The sequence below is a fragment of the Seriola dumerili genome, unplaced genomic scaffold, assembly GCF_002260705.1.
Source record: "Seriola dumerili isolate Sdu_G_001 unplaced genomic scaffold, Sdu_1.0 BDQW01000043.1, whole genome shotgun sequence".
Taxonomy (NCBI): Eukaryota; Metazoa; Chordata; class Actinopteri; order Carangiformes; family Carangidae; genus Seriola; species Seriola dumerili.
Window position 1 is genome coordinate 3,371,498 of NW_019174298.1, and position 26,294 is coordinate 3,397,791.

At 41.4% G+C, this 26,294-nt stretch overlaps 1 protein-coding gene across 5 annotated transcripts; it reads right to left on the minus strand.

The window, feature by feature from the left end:
* Positions 1–1,023: 1,023 nt before the first annotated feature.
* On the minus strand, positions 1,024–26,294 carry znf512b (zinc finger protein 512B). Of its 5 annotated transcripts, XM_022739167.1 has the most exons (19): positions 26,234–26,294; positions 25,520–25,740; positions 23,827–23,961; positions 15,385–15,464; positions 15,102–15,230; positions 14,571–14,746; positions 14,183–14,466; positions 14,010–14,081; positions 12,954–13,088; positions 11,837–11,964; positions 10,530–10,622; positions 8,034–8,132; positions 7,146–7,403; positions 6,684–7,025; positions 6,264–6,365; positions 6,008–6,070; positions 5,484–5,582; positions 4,898–4,978; positions 1,024–4,392 (listed from the first exon to the last, which is right to left on the minus strand). In XM_022739167.1, exons 3-19 carry the CDS (start codon positions 23,957–23,959, stop codon positions 4,348–4,350), a joined length of 2,319 nt encoding a protein of 772 aa, XP_022594888.1. In that variant the 5' UTR covers positions 23,960–23,961; positions 25,520–25,740; positions 26,234–26,294; the 3' UTR covers positions 1,024–4,347. The 5 variants fall into 5 exon arrangements, with proteins under 5 accessions (XP_022594888.1, XP_022594886.1, XP_022594884.1 ...); XM_022739165.1 differs by having other exon boundaries at positions 1,024–4,978; positions 7,146–7,301; XM_022739163.1 differs by having other exon boundaries at positions 1,024–4,978.

The window sequence follows — 26,294 nt, forward strand, 5'->3', positions numbered from 1 at the left end:
TTTTTTTTCCCGATCAACAGCCAGTAGCATTGTACGATATCACAATCATTCAGGGGCTTTCCAAAAGCTGGAAGTATTCAACTGGCCACGATTATGAATCTGAATATGCTTTTTTATTTATCCTTTTAGTGTCATTTGATTGCATATCAACGTTTTATTTTGATTGTGATTCAGGTGTACATCATAAACATATATCATGAAAATATTTCAATGACTTTAAGATACAATCCTCTCAAAGGTCAGTTACAACTAAACGAGGGCATTAAAACATAAACATATTAACCTGGCTATGTTTCAAATTGTAATTTTGTGTCTGAATTGTAATAAATCCTACGTTACAATGATAAAAACCTTTAATAAAATGTGAAATATCTCACACACTCTTAACACTGGGAAGGACCCATTTTATTAATGAACATTTTCCCACAGCACTCATTTTGAAATCTTAGCATGAAAATCAAAGGTGTAGCCATATACTGTGGGTGTAGCTAATCAATGTGACCCATTTCCATTTACAGTACTGAGCAAAAGATTCTTAACTATTATGTTATGCTATATAGGAGGCGCATGATAGTAAGCAAGTATGTAAAGTTTATTCATATAGGTAGGTTCTGCAACAGAAGGCATGGGCCCCAGAGGCCAGAGAGACAGAAGACACTGAGACAGCCTAAATCCACAGAACTGTGGCAAGTTCTCCTAGATGCTGGGAACAACCTACCTGTCCCAGTACCTTGTGTGTATGTGTGGACAGTACACAAATGTACCTAGGAGGTGCTGTTTTAAAAGCAAAAGATGGTCACACCAAACTAGTTAATTTTAAACAAAAACTTTTCATGGCATTATTTTTGAAAGCACCCTACTGTGTCAGTGAACCTGCATGCACAAAACAGGATCACAGCCATTATTAATCTTAGTCTGTTCAATTCTAGCAATGACATCCAATGTAAGCTACATATATGAACTATAGAAAGAACTTTCTTAAAAATTGAGACACCTGACACAAGTTTAGTCAACAAACTTTTATTAATTAGTTGAGGGATACTAATGCACAGGTAATACAACAAGTTTGGGAGAAAAATTGTAACAGTTCAGACTCAAAGGAGGTGTTGATGCCTCCTACATTAGGTACTATACAGCTTTATTTCAGATATGGAAATCTTTAATACATCATTAGTCTCATTTGACCTGTTACTTATAAATCTTAACCAGTTATGAGCTACAACACCATCTCTTAAAACTCTTGACAGTTTCATCACAATGGCCCCGACAACAGAGGTGGAAACCATTTCCTGCTTTTGAAGTAGGTAGCATACAAAATGAACCACTGTTGTCCAAATAAAAGGGTAAAATTCTCAGGCTGTCTAAGGGGATTTCTAAGGATTAATCTTGGTTTTGGAAATAACATTGTTGACAAAGGGAAGACGCTTGAGCCTGCTGTTTCCCCAGGTACAAAAGTCACACCACACACAGTCCAGGTAACTAGAAAGCTCCAACAACACTCCTATTTCAAGCCTATGTCATGGTATAGTAAGTGCACTAAATACAGAAACAAACACACATACATATGCCTTGTTGTCCCATATTGAATAGATAATAATAAAGGACTCTCTCAATGTGTTTGTCATTGTGTACTGAAAAAGCTCAATTTATGTGCATCATCAAAATGAATAAAATAACAGTGTATGCCGACACATAGGCCTACAATGTTCTTTGTGGTCTACAAATTTTTTCAACCTTTTTTTTTTGTTTTTTTTTTTGAATTTCATAATATGTAAAAAGCATTTTCAAAGCAAACAAATAAAAGTAGGGGAGTGAAAAAAGCCATACATTTTTGAAAAGACACATCAATATCAAAATATCAGCAAGCCAACAAAACCAGCTAAATATGGTGTATTGCTGTACTCTCTAAACATGTTGCAGTTAGCTCACACTGCGGGATAGATATGTGTTTTCCACATCGTAGGAAGACAGATAGTAAAGGGTGTGATAAAATATAAAATACCCACTGTTAAAAGCAGTGCTAAACTATCATATTGCAACACCAAAGCTTGTCAGGTAAACACAGTCAATGTGACGTTATTAATGAAACGAGTAACAAGCAGCTGATGAACTGATTCTGTGCCACAGCATAACACTCAACAAAAAGTGTTACCATTTCTGACATCCAGTCATTACAAAGGTGCTAACTGTTTAATACACTCTCTCTCTCACACACACACACACACACACACACACACACACACACACTCTCTCTCACAGACACACAAACACCACACACACAAGGTCTGGACAACTCATATTGGAAAGGTCCGAGGACCGATCAGTGCTCGTCTTACTTATCCTCTCCGTCAGTCCAACCTGGATAGAAGATAAAGGTCCATCCCACTAACAGAGACAGACACATGCATATTCATCCCCACCTGAATAAGCTCCATCAGTTGATTAATTATGGAGGAATTCAGCTCAAATCTTTGCTTAACAATATAAAAGGTCATGGCGTAGGGATGACACCACCTGGGACACAGATAAATTTCAAATCCAATGTTTCTTGAAAATGTTCAGCTGACATCAGTGCTTGATTTAAATGATGACATTGACATTTGTTGGTGCAAATTTAGAGGACTTGCCAGTAAGGAGAAAATGTCAGGATGGATTGATGGACTTAACTGAGTTGTATCAGGTCCTTAAGGTAGAGTGGCAAGTAAAGCACCCTTATTATCTCACCAGAATATCCTCACATCACAACTTTACCCAAAGCTATCAGATTGCTACCTACATAATACACACAAGAGAATATAAAATAGATTTAGGATCTGTCTTTTTTTTCTTAAGTAAGCAAGTCATTATTTTTATGGACATAGACTGTAAATATAAATCAAATATTTGGAGTTTTCATTTGCTCAAATTGTTAATATAACTGTGGATTCAAGTATCTACTTTAAACATGTTTAAATGAAAATATTCTCTGATTGCACACATTTTAGATTTGAAAAGTTATTTAATAATATTGAATTTCTTTGTTTAAATCTGAAGCTAAACTAGCGTTAAGTGGTAGAGCAGCCTTTATTCAACAAGACCAGTTATGGCTTTGCATGGTGAGTCATAATTACATGGTCATGTTGGATTTCAGATACTATATAGAAAGAGTTAACCACGCTGCTCATTATACCCATGTATAGACAAATTTAGTTTTTCTCTAGTTTAATTTTTCATCAGAGTAAAATATTCCCGCTCCTGTGCCTGACAGCCGCTAGGCTAAGTTGAATACTCCTGGAGTGCAAAAATACAAGAGGGGAGCGAGAAGGGTTAAGGGTTAAAGTGCAAGGCAATAACTTTGAGCGTCCAGGAATTAATTCATATACATTATTATATGTGAATCTTCATTTGCAATTTTTCTGTTTAATAAAAGATTTTTTTTTTTTGTTTCCTCAACCTCTCTATAAAACATAGTATTTTTTTTCTCTCATCAGTTCTTCAGTTCAAGCTAAAGCAGTAGCCAAATATATGGCCTTCTTTAACACGGTGTCACATCATTTGATTGTGCTGCAATGGTGCAACAAGCTTCACACAAAATTATCCTTCTGTCCAACATTTAGCTTTGCCAGTCTTATTTTAGACAGAATACTTCAAGTTTCTTTTTGTTTAAAATCAATTAAACAATGCCATATTAGATATTATCGTAACTAACTCATACCTTTCGGATGAAAATCTCAAACAATCACTTGTGGCGGTATTCTGCTTATTAACTTCAGTGTAAAAGAACTGTTGAAATAACCTTTTGACACGTAATTCTGGTTGTCAAAGCAGATACCGTTCATCGTCATGTGATACAGATAAAATAAAAATAAATGTCACTGATGTGACACCCACATAGCTGTAGGAAAAACAGGGTGGAACATGATTAACAACTGACCAACATTTTAGCTTATATGACATTTGCTTACGTAAAACATGAAAAGTAATTAAAAAAAACACAAACAATAAAAATAAAACCAGAAAGAAAGTTTAAAAAAATCAAGTTCAAAACGACATTGCACTACAGCACACTGCAAAAATTCTGATTGCTCATGATCCAATTGGACGTGTCAGGCTTGAAAATGAGAGATGGCATCATTGCTTTGAGTATATAGATATATAGATATAGATATTGTACAGTACAGTATATCTGTGAAAAAATGTGAAAACACTAGCTATCATTAAATGACTTCACCATGCTAATAGAATATCCTTTTTAAAATCTCTCAAACACAACATGAATCTCGTAGAGAGAATTACTCTACATTTGTTTGGAATACTACCTCTGTTTAGAAAATGCTATCCATGTAGAAGTCAGGATTTTATCTTCGATTACACCGACACCCCTGCTGTGAGTACAGAAACTGAAATGTGTGCCTTAAAAAGGAGACAAAAGTGGAATGGAGAAATAAAACACTACTGTTACATGAGTACTGTTTATAACAATAGCCACATTAACTCTGGGGTTTCAAAATCAAGATTGTGTTTTACTTCTTAATGGCTGATTTAACTTTCTTCTCAGTGCCAAGTCCTTGTGGAGTTAGAAAGGTCTTTTAGCTTCCTGGCATAACATTTACAGTAAGCATCCTCTCAGGCTCCTGGGTCAACAAAAGCAGAGCTACTCTGACAATGACAGCCTCTTGGGTTTGTTTCGTCTGGCGGCAGAGGGGATGGGCTGTCTGTTTTGGCCTGAATGAGCACTGTCCGTTGGGTCGGGGATCAGGGTCGGAGATTGTGTTGGGCCCAAGGAAGGAGTCACGGCAGGGGTTGAATTTTGAGTAGTGGCAGGTGCTTCAGTTTTTGTATGAAAAGGCGCGACCACAGGGGGGCGCTCTTTGGGCTTGCGGCCCCTCTTCTTACCAGTGGTGGCACCGTTTCTCACCTCAGCTTTGATCCCATTGTTCTCCGGTGCTTTACTCTTGCTACTGGAGACCACTTGAGTGGCTGCTGCACGAAACCAGTTCTAAGGCAACAAAAAAACACTTTTAGTGATTATGGCAAGCTGTGAAGAAGGATCAGGACCATGTATACAACCCTCCAACTATAATTAGAAGGGCAAACCAACACGTCAGAATACAGTACTATGCCCTGAAGTCCCAAAAGACTTGAAAACATACTACTATATAGAGGGAAAGAGTTATTTTATGGGAGCAAAATCAGTATATTGAACAACCAAGTTATTTGTTACACATTCTGTACGTGTTTTAATCTTCTGTAAAGTGTCCTTGAGTGCTGTGAAAGGCGCTGCCAAATAAAATGTATTATTATTATTATTATTATTATTAAAAAGGATTAGTATTCCAACAAGACCTGCGGACATTTGCTTCAAGAAATTAATGACTTTTTGAACAACATAGGCATCTTGTTTCCCGAAGATAAATACAACATCTTATTAACAGGAATGGAAACGCTAAAATGCGTGATACTAAATATCTCAAAAGTTGGTTTTAAGGTTGAGACTGACCCACCTGTGAATGTGTCTTGCTGATGTGGTACTTGACACCACTCTCTGAACTAAACTCCTTCTGACAGATCAGACAGGTGTACTTCCCCAGTTCTCCACCACCCTGCAACATACACACGCGCACACACACACAAGCACGCACACACACACACACACACACACACACACACACACACACACACACGTTATTCCGGTTGGTGATTCTGCAGTCATTATCATTAACAGCACAGCATGTTACCTGTTAGGCATCAATATGAGGTATCAATCAACACCAGAAGTTGAAAATTAATATAAGCATCTGTGTAGACAACCATTTTCTCACACCTTGTATATTGCATTGCTATCCTGTGTTGATGCTTAACATCTATTATGTTTTCAATCATCATTTTTTTATAGTATTTTATTTTCATTCTACCTCCAAAGTTAATCATACCAAATTCAGTGTGTGTGTTTTCTTATTTTTATTTTAGTGTCCCCAGAGACAAATGCAATCAGGCTGGTGTCTTTTGCGCAGGTGGGTGTTTGTACCTGGCTGCAGTTGGCGAGGTGGGCTTTTAGTCCTGACACACTGGAATAAACAGCTTCACAGTTCTAAGACAAAACAGAAATAATTTGGGAGTGAACAAACTCATCCGATCCATATTCCTGTGAAATCAGTAGCTTTAGTGTTATAAAGCAAGTGCACAATATCAAGACAAATCTCTGATTCAATGTTTTGTTTAATTCAAATATGGAAGGTATTTTTCTGTACATGGCGACACATTAAATCAGTTAAAGTTCTTACTTCATTGGTGCAGCAGATGAAGCCCTTCTCCTTGACTTGGTTCTTCCAGGTCTCTAGTAGCTCTGGGCTGAAATTGGGGAGGCCGGGACGGGTGTAGTTTAACTATACAAAAGAGAACATCTATATTATTATTCCTGGTAGTTTCACCATTTTACATGTAAAACAACGGGACATGTTTATCTGCTGGTTTCACCTATTACCACTTGCACCTGGTGTTTTTGTGGAGCCTGGCTTTGATGCATCTCATTGTGTAATCCTTTTTGTTCTTCTGTATGAGTGTATGTTGATATTTTTTTTGATGGAGCTGTCTGTTCCAGTGCCTGTGTGTGTTCATCTGTTTCTGTCTATTCTATCCAGGTCTTCATTTCTGCTAGAAAATGCAGATTATGAGTGCATAATGCATCCATTTTCTGTCCTCACCCTCTTGCTGTCAGGCACCAGGTCATCCTTGATGCGACGCTTGGTGCCCCAGTCCTTGGCCAGCTCATCCTCTGCTATCTCCTGCAGGTGGAACACTGCTACCTGAGCTGACCGGCGCCTCACCCTGCCGCTGGGGGTCCGTTCAAAGTCCTCCCCCTGGCTCTCATTCTGCACTGCTTTTCCATTGTCTCGCTCCCTCTCCTTTCCTTTTTCCCTGTCTCTCTCCCTGGCTTCCCTTTCCTTCTCCTTAGGCTGGCCGGATGGTGCTTTCTCCTGCCAGTCCGTCTTCTCAGGCTGACTTTGCTCCTTCTTCCCTCCTGATGGAAACTCCTCAGAGACCACCTGGAGGAGCAGTAGGACACCTCTTTGAGTGGAAAATGTGGAGAAACTTACTTACTCAAATATAAATATAGTCAAATATGCTTATTAACTACTATTTCCTTAAACTTAATGTTTTCTTACCCTCTCTTTGCCAGTGTTGTTGTTGGTGTCAGTTATATTGTCCTTGTTGTTGTTGTTGTTAGTGGTGGCTGACACGGTGGTGGTGATGGTCGGGGAGTGTTCGGTACGCACATGGTAGTCTCTGCCAGCCTTGGAGCGGTAGGTTTTTCCACAGTGCTGGCACAGAAACACAGGCTTCTCATCGTCAGAAAACTCTCCTCCACAACGCTTCTGGTGATACTGGTAGCCCATCAGACTGGAAAAGTGGGCTGAGCAGCCCTGTACAAGTGTGTGTGTGTGTGTGTGTGTGTGCATGTGTGTGTGTGTGTGTGTGTGTGTGTGTATGTGTATGTATATGTGTGTGTTTGCACACATAATGTTTATGTGATTGTGTGGGGCCAGTGACAGAAATGGGACAGAATTAAAACAAACATTAAGAAGGAAACTGGGCAAATGAAGCAAAGTGTAGGTTAAATGGTACTACATTTGTGCACTTGGTTAATATCTTCTGGTTCTTCTTAAAAAGACAGAGAAAACAGGAGGAAACTGCTCATTTTTCTGTGTGAAGACATGTCACTGAAAAGAGTCTATTTTTCACAGCTCCTTCTCTTCCTCTCTGCCTTTTGCACTCTAGTGTGAGTAATGGGAAGCAGAGTGTTGATGTGGTTTTGGGCAACATGTCAAGAACAAGGCATAAAGGAAAAAGGAGGGAGAGAGGTAAAAGGAGGCAGACAGAAAAAGAGGAGCCTGAGGAAAAGGGAGAAACAAAATCGAAACTGGCATTTGAGGAGAGAGGAAAATGTGATATGAAAGAAAAGTTGGACATATGGAATTGAGGGACACAGGAGAGCGAGAGCGGTAAAGATTGAGAGAGAGAAGAGAAAGGGACAGTAATAAAGGAATGCATACCTCACTAGGACACTTGATTCGTCCCATCTGTTTGAGAACTCGGCGCAGCCTTTCTCTCTCCTCATGCTCGTCACCCGTCTGGCCTTCGCTCCCCGAGGGCTGTGGGGGGAACAAACACAACATTGCATAAGTGTGTCCCACCACAATACCTCCCCCCTTCTTCCTAACTTAAAAAAATTGTGATGAAAATGTGTTTTCCATCTTGGGTGTTCACACTGTGCCAGGATCATTAAATCGTTTCATGGTGAGGCTGTTACTCAAGGCATGTTTATGACAACTGTCAAACTCATGTTTTCACTCGAGTGTTGGCTGGTGCCAAACCCCAGCCAAGACCAGAACAACAGATGGTGGGGCTGCCAGGGAGAAGAAATAAGAGAAGTGCAGGGGACTGGAGAGAGTCTGGACTTGGGAATCCCAGTGGAGTGAACTTCATGTGTTTTCTCATGTGTTAACATACAGAGGAAGAAGTGGGATGACTTAACTTGCAACCCCTGCTTTCTATAAAGGTAAGGAGGATCTGAGATACTGCCAGAGTACTTCACTAATTCAAGTAAATCGTGCTCAAGCCTGCAGGCAAGAGAACAGACACAAGCTCAGCCTTTGATTTACACAGACAGGGGAAGAAACCACGGAACAACATCAGCATGTATTCTTAATGCCTTCATCATAGACAGAGTGAGTAAGAGAGCAAGCACGAGAGTGAGACAATAGGCGGCAGTATCACAGTTGCAACAGCTACATCAAGGTCAAACTCAGTGGGTGACCCCCGTCCTTCTGTCAGCATGCTGTGTTTTCCCACACTGCACTGGGGCTAGCCCATGTGACTCCGCAGACAACACACTGGACCCAGGGTCAGTGCAAACGCCAAATCAAATCATATAAAAATCAAGTCAAACTTCACAGCACCGCAGACTGAATCAGTAAAAGCCTTTTTTGCAGTTCCCATATAAGGACACACTTCTATGCCTATGTAAAAATATTGTACTAAGTGATTTGAACACTGGAAAATACAATACCTCAGTGTATTTACAGAAACAACACCTCTGTAAATATATCTTCAGAAAGTAAACATAGCACATATCTAAACATTTCGTCCACTCAAAGACACAAAACAACTGTCTTCTTAGCAAACATGAATAAAACTGTGTTGACAATATATACTTTATATTGGAGCCAAATAGACTACAATAAATAATATGACTGATACTGTTAACTTTTAGATATACAGACATAACAGTATGGAAACACACTTCTTAATGTAAAGTAAATTCTACCTAAATGTGATTGGGGCTAAAGGTATGTCTAAGATTCAGTGATTCTCTCTCTTGTCTTTTGAGTTTGAATTTACTGCTTTTTAAAGTTTTCTTGGGAAGAAAAGAAATGAGAGTACGACACTAGTCAAACATACAAATAATAAAAGCCTTGAGTCTAGAGCACAGTCACAGGCGCCATCATACGAACACAGAATTGGTGTGAACATGTTGCAAAGGTTTAGTAGTTTCCTGAGGAAGACTGATCATTTTAGTTTGAACACACACATAGTGCTGTCTGTTCCTCCGCTGCACTGGCATGCTGCTCATGAGGTCAGAGCACCGCAGGTCCAGACAAATGGAGAAGACAAATGGCGGAATCAAACAGTTTAGCTTGGATGACACAGATGGCACAGTCATCTATCATCACTATAAAACTGGCAAACATTACACACACAAAAGCACTCACACTCACAGTGTATACATGCGCATGGACATATATCATATACTACTGGAAAGCATGCTCACAACACACAAACACACGTGCAGTATGCCACAAGGTTTCCTGCACGTACATTCATTAATCTTTCATGATACTTTTTCAAACAGGCAGTGTTGAATTATTCAGCAAACTTCATAGAAGTACCATTGCTCTAATGCAGGAGTGTCATGATAATATCTTAATGAAGCTCTCTGCTGTCGGAGTTAAGACAGCTGCAGAAAGAAATGTGAGCACTTCAAGCACAAGAATACCAGTCACCAGTTCAAATGTATCATAGTTTACGAGTGAGGGGCACAGCAGCTGACAATGAATATGCAACAGATACAATATAGTATAGTTCATGGGAATCAGATGGGGTTTTTTGACTCTGGAGGCCTATCTATATGGGACAGTATGGGACATGGGAACATCTACACGCATGACACCCCTAAATGGGCCCAGTGAAAACTGACACTAGCATTAACATATGGTGGATTTCCATACATAGAGTCACCACTGCGAGTCTGAACACCCCCCTGAATAGGTGTAATGCTTTGGTGTGGTGTCTAATAACTAACCACCCTTTTCAGTAGGTCAGTGTGCCAGTGGTGAAACATTTATATCCCCATCTGGATACTGACTACTGAGTGATGGATTTAGGGGCAAAGATCCTTCAAAAAGAAGTTGCAAAGTCAGCCTGCTTTTAAAGTTTATTATTTGACATTTTGAAGCAGGCTTTAGGAATTACAGAATCTGTGGGTGTACCTTGGTGCTGTGTTCAGCCATGGTGTGGTAGTTGAGGCCGGCCTTGGACCTGAACTGTTTGTGGCACTGCTGGCACTTCAGGGCATCCTGGAGCTGCAAGGGTTGAAGACCAAACAGAGGATCAAATAACATTCGTAAGAAAGGAAACTAACAAGTAGACCACCCTTGCTGGCTTTGGTCTTTATTGGATCTATCAATATAGCAAGATTTCATCTACAGCCTAATAGAGTTCGTTATTAGTGCACAATTCTGGTCAAAATAAAGGACAATGGACATATCGAGAAACTTTGGGAGCCAGAAAAAGGCAATTTAACAGACAGTGTTCCTTTTCGTAGACTTCTCTCCTCGCCTCAGTATCGATTTGGAGACGGAGGTGTTTTGATGGTGAGTGACCCAGTGGTAATGTGGTGATTCTGTCGTTGCTTAACAGCAAGCTGTCACTTTAATGGCACATGGGCCACTGGGTCACAGAACCATTAAAATGACTGTAGGAACAGTTCTCTCTGAGGGCCTAGAGGCTACTGCGCCACTCAAGCTGGCTTGTCCTCAGGAAAAGCTTAATATAATGTAGTTGTATTAACTTTTTCTGTGCTTTACCCCTACTTCGTTTATTACTATTATTGACCCTAATTGATTACAATGCAAACAGAAGTATAAAGTGCCCTTCCCTTGATCCATTTCAACTGATATTAGCTTTCATATCAGAGCAGATGAGTAAGGGATATTACATGGTTGAGATTACTGTACTGAGCCCTATGTTATTTCTACAGCCTTCCAATCAATCGCTGCAGTAAAGGCTCCCCAGACTCTGCACAATGGGGTCCTCAGGGAGAGGTATCTAATAACGTTGCAGTCAAAGTTATAATCCAATGTGGAGATTACAGCTCTGGGTTGGGAGAGCTTTACTCCATACTCACACAAAAGTTTCAAAATTTAGTATGAAAAAGTTTTGTGAATATGTATGTATGTATTTTTTGTTTTGTTTTGTTTTTGCTATCGATTGGGCTCCTGTAGATCGCAGTACCCTTCCTATGTATTGCATAGCGTCATGTTACGCAAAATCCAGACTTAAACAGGAACAGGAAAGATTTAAGACTTCTTTCCACCGGATTTACATGATGGTATAATAAATTTGCAGCAGGCAAATGCAGTGAAATCAAACTTATACTGAAGCATTTGTCTTGGAATGATATTAACTAGCCTGATAGGAATTTTTTTTTTTTTTATTTCACAGAAAACTATACCAGATGTTGTGACAGCGCTCCCACCCCATTCAAGTCTTATGGACGGCTGTGTCGGCCACTGACCTTCTGGCAAATCTCCATGTGTTTCTTGAGGCCGTGGATTGTTTTCCTGGTGACAATGGAGCAGGTGGGACACACCACTTCACCTCGCTCTGAGATTGCTCGTTGCCATTGGATGTCAGGAACAGCACCTTAGAAACACAAAGACATTATTCTGTCAGTTAGCCAATCAAGCGTTACTGGTATTATGTCCTTATTAGCATAACATTTCTCTTTGTGTACTTAAGACAAGCCGATCAGGTCTCTGTGTAGCAGTTAGGTTGTCAGCACTTGAAGCGTAAAAATTTAATCAGTACATCAAACAGGTACATCAGGTTTTATGTGTCAGTTTGAACTGATAATTCAAAAATCAAACCTCAGCACAGACATCAGATTTTGTTCCTTGGCAACAAACGCAATACTTTTTGGTTAGTGACCAAATTATTCCCATAGTGCCAAGTACTGGAACAGTCAGTTGGTACTAAATGCTTCATCAGATTCACTTGTTAAATTATTCTATTGACAGATGTCACTATCAGCAGTGTTGTAACAATTACTCAATTAATTCATTACTTGATTGTAAGAAAATAGTTTAACAACAATTTTGAAGACCCATTAACATCTTAAGAGGTTTACTGAGCAAAAATGTCAAACATTCATTGATTCCAACTGGTCTGAAATGTGAAGATTTGTGGGTTTTCTGTTTTATATCATTGCAATTAACCATCCTTTTTCCTGTTTTAAAGGAAATTGTGAGCGGCATTTTATAAATATTTTGTGACATTTTATTTACAAAACGATTGGTTTATTGATTAAGTAAAATGAAGGGATAATGATTAATTAATTGGGGCATTAATTGATAAAAAATAATCATTAGTTGTTGCCCTGTATTGCCATATGTTTATCATGTATGTTATTGAGGACTAATGAAAGTTCTTGGAAGGTGGCATGACATCAATGATGGATTTGAAAAGCTGGTCTTCTAATGACTGTACAGGGTATTTGTGAAGAAAAAAAAAACTCAGGTATTATGATTGCCCTGGTATCACTGGAAATATGATAATTGAATGATAACAAGCCCTAAAACTCTAAATTTCTATGCACAAATTGATTCACTTATAAAGCTGACGTAGGTGTTCACCAGAGCTTGTTGTGGCTGGGTCTTTCCTGGAGGACTGACTCGAAGCATTTCTTCTCTGAGGCTCCTCACTGAACCCACTCCCCTCTGGTCTCTTCACCCGGCCTGCTTTCAGCTTCTCCTCCACCTTAGTCATACCTGCAACACACACACACACACACACACACACACACACACACACACACACACACACAGGCACGCACACGCACGCACACACATACACACACACGCACACACAGTCATGGTAGTAATTAATAATGGAGAGTATTCAAGGTAAAGTGAGATATACAAGCAGAGAGGGGCAGATGGAGGACAATGCTGAACAAGAGAATATTAAAAAAGGGAAAGATGATACTGAATATAAAAAAGAAAAAAAAAACTCAGTGTGAGTGGGTTCAAAAGAGAGAAAGAGGTAGAAAAATGAGAAAAGAAGGTTGTTTATGAGTTGTACCAGAATAGTCACAAGCAGACTGAAGGAGAACAAGAGAGAGCAGTGAGCCCTGCAAACTGGGGATGGTTTGTTTGATAAGAGCTGATAAGTAGTTTACAACACTGTGCATAGAATGAGTCAGTGAACATTTTCAACATATGAATGAGACAGACAGAGTGAGAGAGAGAAAGCTGTGTGTATGTGATGTCTGCTTGCTGTGTGAGTCGCTGATTCATTTATCCACATGTGAAATACCTCTACAACAGCACTGACCAATACCATTGATCAGTAGAAGTTGAGAACGCTCACGTAGCAAATCACATGATGAGTAAAGTTATTTAGAACAAGCCCCTAACCCACATTCCCCATCCCTATCTTCCAGCAGTGGTACATTTGTTTTCAACTATTCAGTAAATAATCACAGGGTTCCTGAGGCCTGCCGTATTGTCAGTAATCAAAGATGCATCAGACAGCAAAGCACAATCTCTTCTTCACAATGTCTTTTATTCATTTATTAATATTACACCCACATGCGATTACAGCACAAAGCTGTTTGATTATTATGGGCAATAAGAAAACATGGTTAACTGTCAACAAAAGGTTGAAGTGAGAGAAATTTTGCTATGTACCTTTCAGTCCAAATGTTCCAGATATAGACGGCTGCTCTCCAGTGAATTTCTTAGGCGTTTTCTGCTTCCGTCCTGGCTCAAGAGAAAAACAGAGCGAGGAATGATCAAACACATACAGTGCAAAGTATAATGAGAATATGAAGTCCATTACAAAAGATATGCTGTAATCTTACTGTGCCTCATTCGCTCTGGGTCTTCGTCAGGGAAAGAAGGGGGAAGACTTCCCCCCTCACTTTCACTGCCCCCCGCGTCAGACGACGTGCTCTGGGACTGCGACTGCTGGGACTGAGGAAGGACCAGCTGGGACTGGTGAATCTGCTGTGAAGGCTGGCTGTGGCTGTGCTGTTTCCTCTCACTCTTCTGGTGGGCCAGCTCCCCGTTCTGAGAGGGCGTGGACACCTCGTGGGTCTTTTTCACTTTGAAGAACACAGGAGAGGGGGGACTGTTCTCCATGGGCCTGAATTCGCAGACCGAGGGAGGACAGTTTTGGGCAGTCAGCATTATGACGTTACTAACACCATTATGTGGGTGGGTGGGAATTTGAGCTCTAAATCCAGTCACCTTTTCTTGGTGTTGGACTTGACAGGGGTCTTTTGAAGTTTATGCTGCTCATCCTTGGGCTCCATAGTAACCCTGTCAGGGTGGTTCCACAGCTTGTGCTTCTGCAGGCGCACCTTTGTGGCAAACACTGCCTCACAGTAGGGACAGCCATGACTCAGCTTTTCGGCTACGGTGGCCTGATACAAACAGAGACATGAGGAGAGGGGATTTAGACTGAGCTTCCTCCCTATGCAAAATCAGATGGCAGTTGGTAGCTGTTACTGGAAACCCTCAGTTGACTCATCAGAGGTTCGTTCAACAGCCTAACTAATCGCTCACGTACGGTCAATAATTACTAAATATTTGGAGAGTGAGCAAAATACATTATCTAGAAGGTTAAACTAATCTCCCCACTCAGTTATCACTGACTATTATGCTCCTTTACTTGAGGGTTTTCTTCAGTACTTTACTCTGATCCACTGTTAAAATCTACTCTGAAGCATAAGGTAGAAATAGCCGCATAGCAGGAAAGAGCAGAGGTTAGTGACTCACCCCCTGGCAGCGTTGATAGTGGTACTTGACGCCATAGATGCTGGGAAACTCTAACCAGCAGCCTGAACACGGACACTTAACCCTGGAGCGGCGCTTAAACTCTTCCTTCCATTGTACTATCATATGGCCCTGCTCGGGGGTGAGGAAGAGAGAGTTGAATACATGCAAGGGTTATCGCTATACTGTGCTGTATATTGTGCATATTCATGGGGAGCCGCCTACTCTATGCAAGAAAAATGAAGGCCACTTCAAACACCCGCTCCATTCAGAGAGAGGTACTCACAGGGATGCTTCTCAGTTCCTGCACTTCTGCTTTAGGACGACCTTTCCTCTTGCCCTCTGCTGGTTCATCACAAACCGGACCTGGCAAAAGGAGAGAGAAAACCATTTCTGAGTTCAAAATGCTAACTCAGAATACTGCCAGTGCTTCATGTTCATAGAACAGAAATATCAATTACATACGGTAGCATGAGATCCTCAAAGATTAGCTGCATTTGAACCTGCTATGTTCTAGATCTATCTGGATCTTAGCACTTTTCGATATCCCTTGATATTTCATGGAGCTGCGCAACTACCCAACTTCAGTACAATACCTTGTCAAACCTCCAAAATGTCTGATTATGGTAATATATTCAAACTACATGAACACATATGATAAAAACAAATAGAGCTATGGTGGTGGGTTTGAATGGGCAAACAGAGGAAGAGAGAGCATGTGTGTTAAGGAGTATGTGAGAGAGAGAGAGAGAGAGAGAGAGAGAGAGAGGGGGCAGAGTGGGTAAAGGCCTTCTGTTGAGCCAAATAGATCAGCTATAAATCGATAGTGCCTGTGTGAACCTCTGACACAGCACACAGCAGACCGACTGCCTCAGCTCTCCCTCTGCTCTCTATTACTCCCTACCTCCATCTCTCACACTGCTGCTTTCCTCTTTTCTCATCCCATGTCTAGCTTTCTCACTTTACTTCCCTGTCTCCCACCCCACACCCTTCTCCCCTCCCTGATCTTTCTCCATGTGAACTTCAGAGGACAGGCAGTGCACTGGCTCATTACCGCGCTCTTCTCTGCTACAATTAAACCTCTGCACTATCAGCCCAGCACTGTATTTCCTCTATGCACTGCTACTTGAGAGAGGGAGGGAAGATGGAGAGAGCTGGGGATGAGTGTGTGCATGTGGGAAAGAGGAGGGGGGGTGACAAAGGGAGGAGAGGATGCTGAGGGAGAGAGGAGAGAATTGCAGAGGCGTATGACTTCTTCCTCTGACCAAGCAGAATACTGAATGACAGTGCTGCAGGTAGGAGCTGAGGCTGTACTCTGTTCTTCAGAGTGATATATCTTTACATGCGCTCTCAACTCAGCTGCATTGATCTGGAAAGGCCGGATAGCGGCAGCAGAAACAAGGCAAGCAAGAGACACAGATGCTATTCAGTCATATCAGATCTAGGAAATGTCAAAGGGAAACTACCTGAAGTAGAGATGATAGACCTTTGTTGTGAAGTGGAATACAGCAGTGGTCTCGCACAGACTCTCTTTTGAATCTCTCTCACTTCCCCATGCTGAGGAACACGACACTGTGTCTGCCAACCGCTTTCTTCTCCTACAAACTCACTGACGAGCAGCGACAGGATGCACACATGCCTACTGCAGCCCATTTGTGGCGGGTCCCAAAGTGGATCAGAGCACTCTGTGTGCCTACCAGGATTATAAAAATGGTTGGAGGATTTCTCATCAAATAAATGAACTCACTTCCTGCCATTGCTGCTCACACAAAAACAGCTCATGCTGGCAAAAGAATTGCCCACGACCCAAAAAACATCTCTCTATGTCAGTGACGTTAATGTGTATAAGAAACACTCCAGGACGAACCTACCTCGACCTCCCGTTCTCATTTCCCTCTGTGTTTTATTACACACTATCAACTTTCCCTTTTTCCCTCATTTGTCTTCTTTTTGTTTCTCACTCACAAGCACAGACACAAACACAGCCTGACGGATTATATGTAATCTTTTACTTCAGACTCACAGTAATAAGGTAGAAAGAAAATAAGGCAAGGCTGAATAAGATTGAATGAGAAGTAACAGAGTGTTGCTGGCTGTGTTTGGGAATAGTTCATGACACAAGGTGTAAAAACACGCATCAAAGCACACACTGATACACACAAATAAGTACACAAAACCATTACCAGTGTGTGTGAGTGTGATTTGTGTGCATGGATATGAGTGTATTAATATTCTCCTGGCGACACAGAATTTCTCTATTAGCTGTCTGGGTAGCAGCTGGAGAGGTGATGCAGTCGGCGCTGCAGCCCTTGTGCTGAGGAGGAAATTGAGCATGCATTCTAATTCCTGTCTTAGAAAATAAAGGTCTTGTAAAAGAAAGGCATAATTAATGAATTCTGCTCTTGGGAAAGATATGTTCTTGTTGCTATGGGAATAAGATCCACTTGTCTTAGTTACCACTATCAGAGGCCTCTTTCCAGCAAGCAGAACAATTAGGTCCTCATACAGTAGGCTACAATGCAAATAAGCATGTACACACACGAGCCATGTGCAGGTGCAAACTCACTGTAAGACGAAGTACACAACCGCACACTTGTATTTCCTGGGGTGATATGCAAACACAATAAAGGGTGTTCAGTATCTTTTACTTTGTTTTGCTTGCTTGAATATGGGTAGCACGCTCCGGCTCTCAGACGTTCCAGCAATCACAACCATTGTCTTGGTATGAAACAAAGCAGGCCCATTGTGTCAAATCTATAGCCTGGTTCTCAGGCGCAGGCCATGGGGATAAAACAGCTGTTCAACTAATGTCAGAGTATGACTCGCTCCCAGCTGTCTGCAACTGTTGCTCCACACTGGTTAACCCTGACAGAACGGAGGAGAGGAGAGGAGAGGAGAGGAGAGGAGAGGAGAGGAAAGGAGAGGAGAGGAGAGGAGAGAGTAGAGGAGAGGAGAGAAGAGAAGAGTCAGGGCCCAGGAGTGCTGGCAGCTGCCTAATGATCTCAAATAACCTCTGAGTTCTCCTAGCTACGCCTGCAACTGCTCCCCCTGAGTGCAAGGGTGCACACTTTACCCACAAACACACACACACGTATACACACACACAGGCGCACACAGAACAGTCATTTGTTTTCTTTGACAAACACTCACACAGGAGCCTTTGTCTGTGTCTGCACAGTAGGGTTTTAGACATACTGTAGTTTGGAAAGACAGCACACACAAATACAAACAACACTCACCACTGACACAACTCCATGGAAAGAAGACAGAGTATCATTACTTCCTCAATCTCAACAGACAATAGATGGAGAAATTGATATACCTGGACACAGTGCAGAGTAAACACACTGACAGTGTAACTATCTGCTGTATGTGTAAGCTATCCTGGTTTACAGTGTAAGCAACCACTGGACTGTCTCTGTTTGTACTTTTTTTTTTTTTTGGCTTTAAGGTTTATACTTTAACTTCCTCACAACTTTCCCCTATGTCACACATTCTGTTTAGTGGCACGTAGGCACACAAAGACATCGTGTTTTTCATTGTAAACTCTCTTTCCTCCTTTCTCTTACTCACACACACAGGCACACAGACAGACACACACACACGCGCGCACTCACGCATGCACGCACGCACGCACACTCACACACACACACACACACACACACACACACACACACACACACACACACACACCAGACAGAGTGCGAACCCTCCCATCATATACGCACCTCTCTTTGAAGACGTCCCCATAATTCCCTCCCAGTCAGGCCTGATTCCAGACAGTGAGTAAGAAGAAGAAGAGAGGTGGAGCAGCACCAGAGCAGTGCTACTCAGACACTGACTAACTGAATGAAAACCAGACTCTCAGTGAGTTTGGCTCTCACTCTCTGTCTTTGTTTTTTCCCTTCTCTCTCTCCTCCTGCCCTCCCTCTCTCTCTCTTTCTGTTCCACTCTGTAACTCTGTATCTGAGCTAAGCTCATACATACATACATACACTTGTTGACACACACATACAAACATGTTTCACCTGATTTGTTATCGGATTTATTTCTATTTTTGTGAAAAATCTGCAAAATATCTCTCCTGATAATTAGTAATATTAAAAGGGGACAACCATTCTTCATTAGAAATGTTTATCACTCGACAGGTGCAACAGGGGGTTGCAAGTAGAAGTGGCTTTATTTTATGGGGTCATGAGCAAAAACCAAAAACAGCCAATGAACACCATATTCCACTGGGATCATTGCGAAAAATAAGATGTGAGCTACTGCTTGAATCACCTTTTCATTTTTTACTTTCTATGATATTTAATGGTTCTGTGAGATAGATAATGACACAGTGCATTAAACTTTAGGGCTAGATATAATAGACAACAGATTTCAAAGGTGTGACGATGCTACCAGTTTTATTTATTTATTTCCTTATTCTTCGATACTACCATTGGGGGCACCAATGATGTGAAATTTTTAATTTTCTACATAGAGGTTTTAATAATTCTATTAGTTGAGCACATAATTCAGTCATACTTTAATTTATTTCTAGGTTTGTATGATTCTATAATTTACTGATAAACAGACTTGAATTGGGAGATTCTCTTACTAAATAACAGATCCTTAGTGCCTGGTCTAAGATGAGTGAATCTCCAAAGAAAAAACTATTTTCACTGTCCTCAGTGGTCTTAACTTCTGCATCGGGAATCACTTTGTCTAATAGACCAGGACTCACCACACAGACCTGTGTTAGGCTATCAGTTTACTGGCACCACTAAATCACACTTAAAGTAGCCAAATCAAAGAAAAGAGCTTGGGCTTAAGATTCCTGCTACATAATCTGGTGACTCACAGTACCTCGACAGCCTCTTCAGACCTGCATTGATTTTACAGCCTTCCACATCAGCTGCATGCTTTATATTATTGGAAACCTAATCTGTTGCCTGATGCCCATTTGGCCCATGGCCAATAGTGTGTTTAGTGACATCCAATCACAACAGCTTCGGATGACTGGCCACATATGTGGCCAGTGAATTCCTGGGGGAATATGCTGACAGGTGAACTGACAGCAAAGCAGATAAAACACTTCTAAATGTAAGACTGACAGGACAGACAATGAAAAAAATGAATAAATGTACACCGATGATGGTGGAGTTTACAATTGTTGCACTGAAACATGCACATATGAAAAAAAGGCATGTGTCTATGGAACAGTGCATACAGTACTGTATATGTGAGCCAGACAGACAATGCCTGCTCCAGACTGTTTGCAGTGCCCTCCTTATGGACTGTGACTCACCAACTCAATCTCTCTCCTCTCCCATTTCCCTGTGCTTCTTCTCATCTGCCATCCTCAAGCCTGCCAAATAAAGGTGTGACAAAGATGACAAAGGGCTCTCCTCAAAACGAGACACCGCATCAGGCTGCGAAAAGCACCAGAATTCAATTTCACCCCAAAACAAACATTCTCCGATCTATAGCTCTGTATCGATTTTATCTTTTGGTATTTCACTAATTTGGAAGACTCAAAGCATCAGCAGGCGACAACAACAAAATATGGGAAATATTAGACATGAGGACAGTGAGGATGGGTAGGAGTAGGGCAAAGAGGGTTGCAGGGATGGAACTGACTGTGGCAGGAATAGTGAGGTTGAGGCCCAGTGATTCACTGCTGCTGATAATGCTGCCTAATAAGTGAGACAAGAGAAAGATGAAGAGTTTGGGGGAGGATAAAATGGAAAGGAATGACAGTTATGTGTGGAGAACTGGACAACAAACAAGTGACAGAAAGTGTGACAAAGCAATAGATAGAGAGGAAAAGCGAGAGATTGCTGCTGAAGCAAATATGCAGGGTCAGCAGATGGTGTCTGTGGGCCTGGAATGAAGGTCCTGCAGTCAGAGTAGTGGACTGTCATTTGAGAACACACATGCCAAACACACACACACACACACACACACAGCCATGTAAACACAAACAAACCAAACAAACTAACACTTTCAACATTCACACATGGCCTTAAGCATTCAAACCCTTATATACCAAACCTCATTTGCAGTAACAGGCCTTATTTCAGGGCCTTGCCTACAGCATTTGGCAGAATAGCATTACCTCTGTCCAAATACTTAAAAAATGACAGAAGTAGGGTTGTAATAAGATGTCAATATGAAAAAAATCAGAGAGCAAGAAAGAGAAACAAAGAGAGAAAATGTCACCCTCAAGGACCACATCCTTTCCTGTGAGTTGTCTGGTGTGGCAAGGTGACAGCTCAACCACAACGCTCTAGGAAAGCACACAAACCCAACTTTCATTCTTTGTTTCCTTGTATAGAAGCATAGAGGGATTTCAGACAGGATTTCTTCATAGTTACTACCATCATGCAAAGCTTCCGACAGGGACTTTTATCAAGCCGCGTGAGAACTGATAATACAGCAGGGCATAACAGACCAAACTTTCCACGAACACGGAATGAAAAATGAAAAGTGACCAGTAGGCAGAGGGCAGATAATGTGGTACCTGGTTATCTGAAGAGCACACTGTGCACAATGGGTATAGACTGAGCATTGAAAAACCTCCACAGGGAGCCTTAGATATTAATGCCTTTGTTTCCTCAAACCGTAGCTCACAGCTCCCCTGGGATAGACCAGCTAGCGCCAGGCTCATTATGATTAGCACTGTAGCATTTCTCCTCATCATTAGCTATTGAAAGCTCAAACCAGTCACTGATGAGTAATAAGCTACGAGAGGCCAAATTTGAAAAGATGGCTTGTTGTATGGAAAAAGTATTTTGATGTAGACAGAGCTGGTGTTTCACTAGAGGAGCTACAGAATGACCAATCGCAGTCAACGAACACCCTCCTGCTTCAGCCTTGACTACATCTGAGTAAATCTTAAGTCAGTTATGGTGTGGTGGTTGGGGAATACAAATTCCACTGTAATCAAGTGCCTTTTTGAAAATGTACAATTTCTCATACATTTCTTATACTCCGCTTTGTGTCTAAATGAATTCCTACTGTTACCATTAGGTTCTGCTATGTTGTTCCAGTAGCTTTGTGTTTCCCCTTAAGGTTCCCTGGATGTTCTTAGAGAATCTTCAAACCATAATCACATAAAACTCAGTCCACTGGCAATGTTACCAACTAAGCCTCTCTAAAGGCAAGGGAAACCCCTGGTAATGTTCCAGATAAGAGCAACTTTCCAGCCAAACAAGACAATTCTTCAGCTACAACATAGTGGAATGTAGATTCTTATCTTGTGCAATCAAATAGTGCTGGAAGCTGTCTTTAAATCAGACTTAACAAAAACAGACTCCTTAGCACAGACTTGTAATATCAAAAACACTGATATAATTGCTGTACTCATAATTCTGAGAAGCTTTACTTTAATGAGAGTCATTGCAGATCAACTGTAGAAAGAGAAAACGAAACAGATGTGCAGAAACAGTAGAGTCAAATTACCAGAAAAAGTCCCCTAAAAACCAGGACCAAGCCATCACCTGTGATAGCATTACTTAACGCACACACAGTCACACAATCATCAGCCTTATTCATTAACAAACCTAAGCCAAGTGCATTTCTCTCAATTCTAGCCTTCAGTCACAAACCAATCAGGGCAGAGCCCACCACGCCGATTGATTTACAAACAATCCTTGTTTATTGAGTGATAAAGTGTAAAAAGTCTATAAAACATAAGACTCTGAGAGGCTACAGAGAAAACCTGTCATTCAAATACACTGCCTTCTGCTACAATAAATTCTTTAAGAGCAAAAACAACACTTCAGCCAGCAGCCGCTATACAATGAGGAGTTAGAGAACATACTGTGAGTCTGTGCTATACTGCTAACCGTGATAAGATTAGGCAGAAAATCATGAACATAAAAAAATAAGCTTTGGATTGCTGTCCACAGCAAGCAAACACACACACACATGCACGCACCCACACAAGCGTGCAAATCCAGCCTACAGGGCTGAATATTAAGAAAACAAATTGAAGCACCTAGTCTAGTGTTGTTGCTCTGTGTGTGTGGGAATGAGAGGCTATTTTGTAGTAACCAAAACAACTGGGTCATATTAGAGGAGCCCCAGTTTTCCAAGTCTGCCTGACTCCATTAACAAAGTCATGATGATCTGCTGGTTATTGGATTGAAACATAATTCCCCAGTCCGGCTCTCTCTTTCCAAAATCTTCCATCTCCATCCAGATGGCTTGGGTTTTCACTCATGTCAGTGCTTGGCAATACTTGTTTGTTTGGTTTTCTCACTGTAATGCAGTCTGAGGAAAAATGTTGTAGTTTCCAGGCCCTTCTGTGGTGAGAGGGGTAGAATTACATTGAGGCTGGGGAACCATTGATTCTTAGTAAAATATAACCCATTCAAAAAAGCAGCAGGGACAGTTTTATGTATGGTATGTTGATCAAATCCTTGAGAAACAACTCTGAAGTTCTGAACAGGCCTGGAATTACAAAACTCGAGCCGATGGAATATTGTCAAATGTGCAAAAAACGCAATTGCAAATGTCACATATGTGTTAGTATGTCACGTTGAATGGGGACAATAGATATTCTTCACGCTGCAATTAGCACATGGAATCCAGCCTGGAATCAGTCCAGGAGCAAACCTGGGTCACACAAACAAAAGCTCTCCCAGTTCCCACATTTAAAACAATCTGTGAAGAAACACCGCATAGATCTAAAGTCACACACTGTTTTCATTCAACAAAAGTGTAGCAGCTCATTACTCACTATGTTTGTTGTTGTTTTCAGACACTGGCGTAGTTCTGACAGGCTCCTGGGGATGTCCATGCTTGGGGGTCCGGCCCCTTGGCAGCCCTGATGAGGACAGCTTCCCAAACCTAGGGCCACTTGGGCTCTCCATGCCTGTAATGGTAGTTGAGGGGGTACAAACACACGGGAGAGATAGATAGCTTGAGGCAACATTGGGATGCTTTCTGCCCTCATTAATCCTGTTCCATTGCTTGTCAAAACATTATTAGCAATGTCCACTACATCAATAGCCTGTGATGATGCTGTCTCCTTGTTCTATAATGCACCTTCTTCATGTCGGCCATCGGTGCTATTGGACTGAAGGTTATCTGAGTGGAGGCGCACACATCATCTGCAGTAGTAATGAGGGTGTGACCTTCCATGTTTCATTTCAAAATCAATACTCTCACTTACACACTAACTCCATGCTCTGCCCATTAAACAAAAGGTGAGTCAAAGATAGGTGGGGGATACAAAGCTCCTTTCCTTTTTGTCTTCAATATGAAAGCCAGTGATGCACTCTTGATCAGGTCAAATGGTCAGCAACAAAGTTTTTTTTTTTTTTTTTTTTTTTTAAATCAGGGCTAATCCTCATGCTAGATAGATTACACAGCAAAGCCCAACAATCCATTATAAATCTCATCACCATCATCATCCAGCAACCTATATGTCAGTTTTGGGCTCTCAGCGCTGAACTCTCATTCCTCGTCAACATGGGACAGTCTAATGGATGAAGGCTGACAATCGCTATTTATGCTAAGTGGGACTGATTACAATCCAACATGCTTTCTCTTAGCACACATTCATGTCACTCTCCTAATGAATTACAACAGCACACAAAGGGTCACTCAGTGTCCGTTTACACGGCATGCTATTCACTTTACATTGAGTGATGAAGGCTCATTCTTCACACTCATAATATGCACACAGTTTGATATAGGATATTAATAAATTTGACTTTAAAAGGCATGGTGAGCTCGCTGCACAATGCAAGTTGCAGAAAGACCGCACACAACAACCCTTGACATGTTCCTTCCTTTTCCTGTGTGATGTGTCAGAGTGAGAAGAGAGGGCACATTTAGCTACTTCAAATAAACAGATGTTGTGATAGAGATGAAGACAAGTTGGGCCTGTCTGCTGAATTATCACTGGTGAAAAAGCATTCATTTTATTTAAAGAAATACAATGCTTGTAATATTTACTAATAGGTTTCAATAGTGACACAATAGTGTGCACAATGCATTTTTATTTCCTATGTTATAAATTGTCCATTCCAATAATATTCCTGTAGGATAACACTTTTTAGGTTTGCTCTGATGTTTTAACACCATGACCCAAAAAAAAACAAAAAAAACAAAACAAAAAAAACAAAACAAAAAAAAACATTCCTGCTGGTGTTTTCATACAAGATTAGCTCCACAAGTAAACCACAGCCCCCTACAGTAACTACATACATTTTGCTAGACACAACAAAACCTGGTGACACCCACTCACATCTCCACACACAATCTGCTGACAAACCAACCTGGAAATAAGTATTTTTGCTCCGCACGTGGCACACTGCCATGCTGTGTGTGTCAACTACAACAAGGTTACAGAGTTTCCTATTTGTGTGGTTAAGAAAAAGACAGTTTCCACTTCACTTCTCTCCTCTCTGCTCGGCCACACCTACCTGAACTGTCGGGCAGTCACCCAGCACCAGGGGCCGGGTGGCCCCGGGTCACCCACGTGAGGGAGGAGGGGGTCAGGAGACAGGCACCTAAAGTGGGCGTTTTTCCACCAATGTTATGTTACATGGCAATCACACCTGCTGTGCGTCAAGGACCGGTCAGACTGGGGTTGGGGGGCCAGAAAGGAAGAGGACAGTCGTCACCGTCGTCCTGTCCCCCCACTCTGCAGATGACGACGAGGTGGAGGAAAAAAAGAGCAGGGCAGGAGAAGAGAAATTACAATTTCGTCTGTACATGAAAAGAAATCCAGGATACTTTCACCTTATCCCCAGTTTCCAATTGCCTTGCCCCCCTCCTTTCCTGCATTAATATGTATACCACGAGGCACTTCTTCAACCTCCGTCTTCTCGTTAAACACTCCAGAAATGTTAGAAATAGCCAGGAAAGATAGGTAGGTCCCCGACTCCTTGAGGAAAAATATTAGAATACGGGATGGTTTATATAGGCAGTGAAGCAAAATGGCGACTTTATTACGAAGGAGGAGTAAAAAAAAATCCTTGCGCTGGCTGGAGCTAAAGGGAGGCACAAAAATATGTTTAGTGCAGTAATTTCGACGGCTGCGAGACAGTTGGTTAGAGTAAAAGAAAACGAAGCGAAGGAAAATCAGCAGAAACACCAAATCTCAGTCGGTTTTGGTACACTCCTCGGTTCCTTACCTCGGGATTATTTCGGTTTTTTATACGGATATTATCTCGGCGGCCGTGTACAGTATTACAG

Coding starts and splice junctions, on each gene's coding strand:
- znf512b (XM_022739163.1), bottom strand. CDS start 23,959: ATGGAGAGCCCAAGTGGCCCTAGGTTTGGGAAGCTGTCCTCATCAGGG. Junction 14,467..14,570: donor AAGTCCAACACCAAGAAAAG/GTGACTGGATTT, acceptor CTGCGAATTCAG/GCCCATGGAGAACAGTCCCC. Junction 5,583..6,007: donor ACCTCGCCAACTGCAGCCAG/GTACAAACACCC, acceptor TGTATGTTGCAG/GGTGGTGGAGAACTGGGGAA.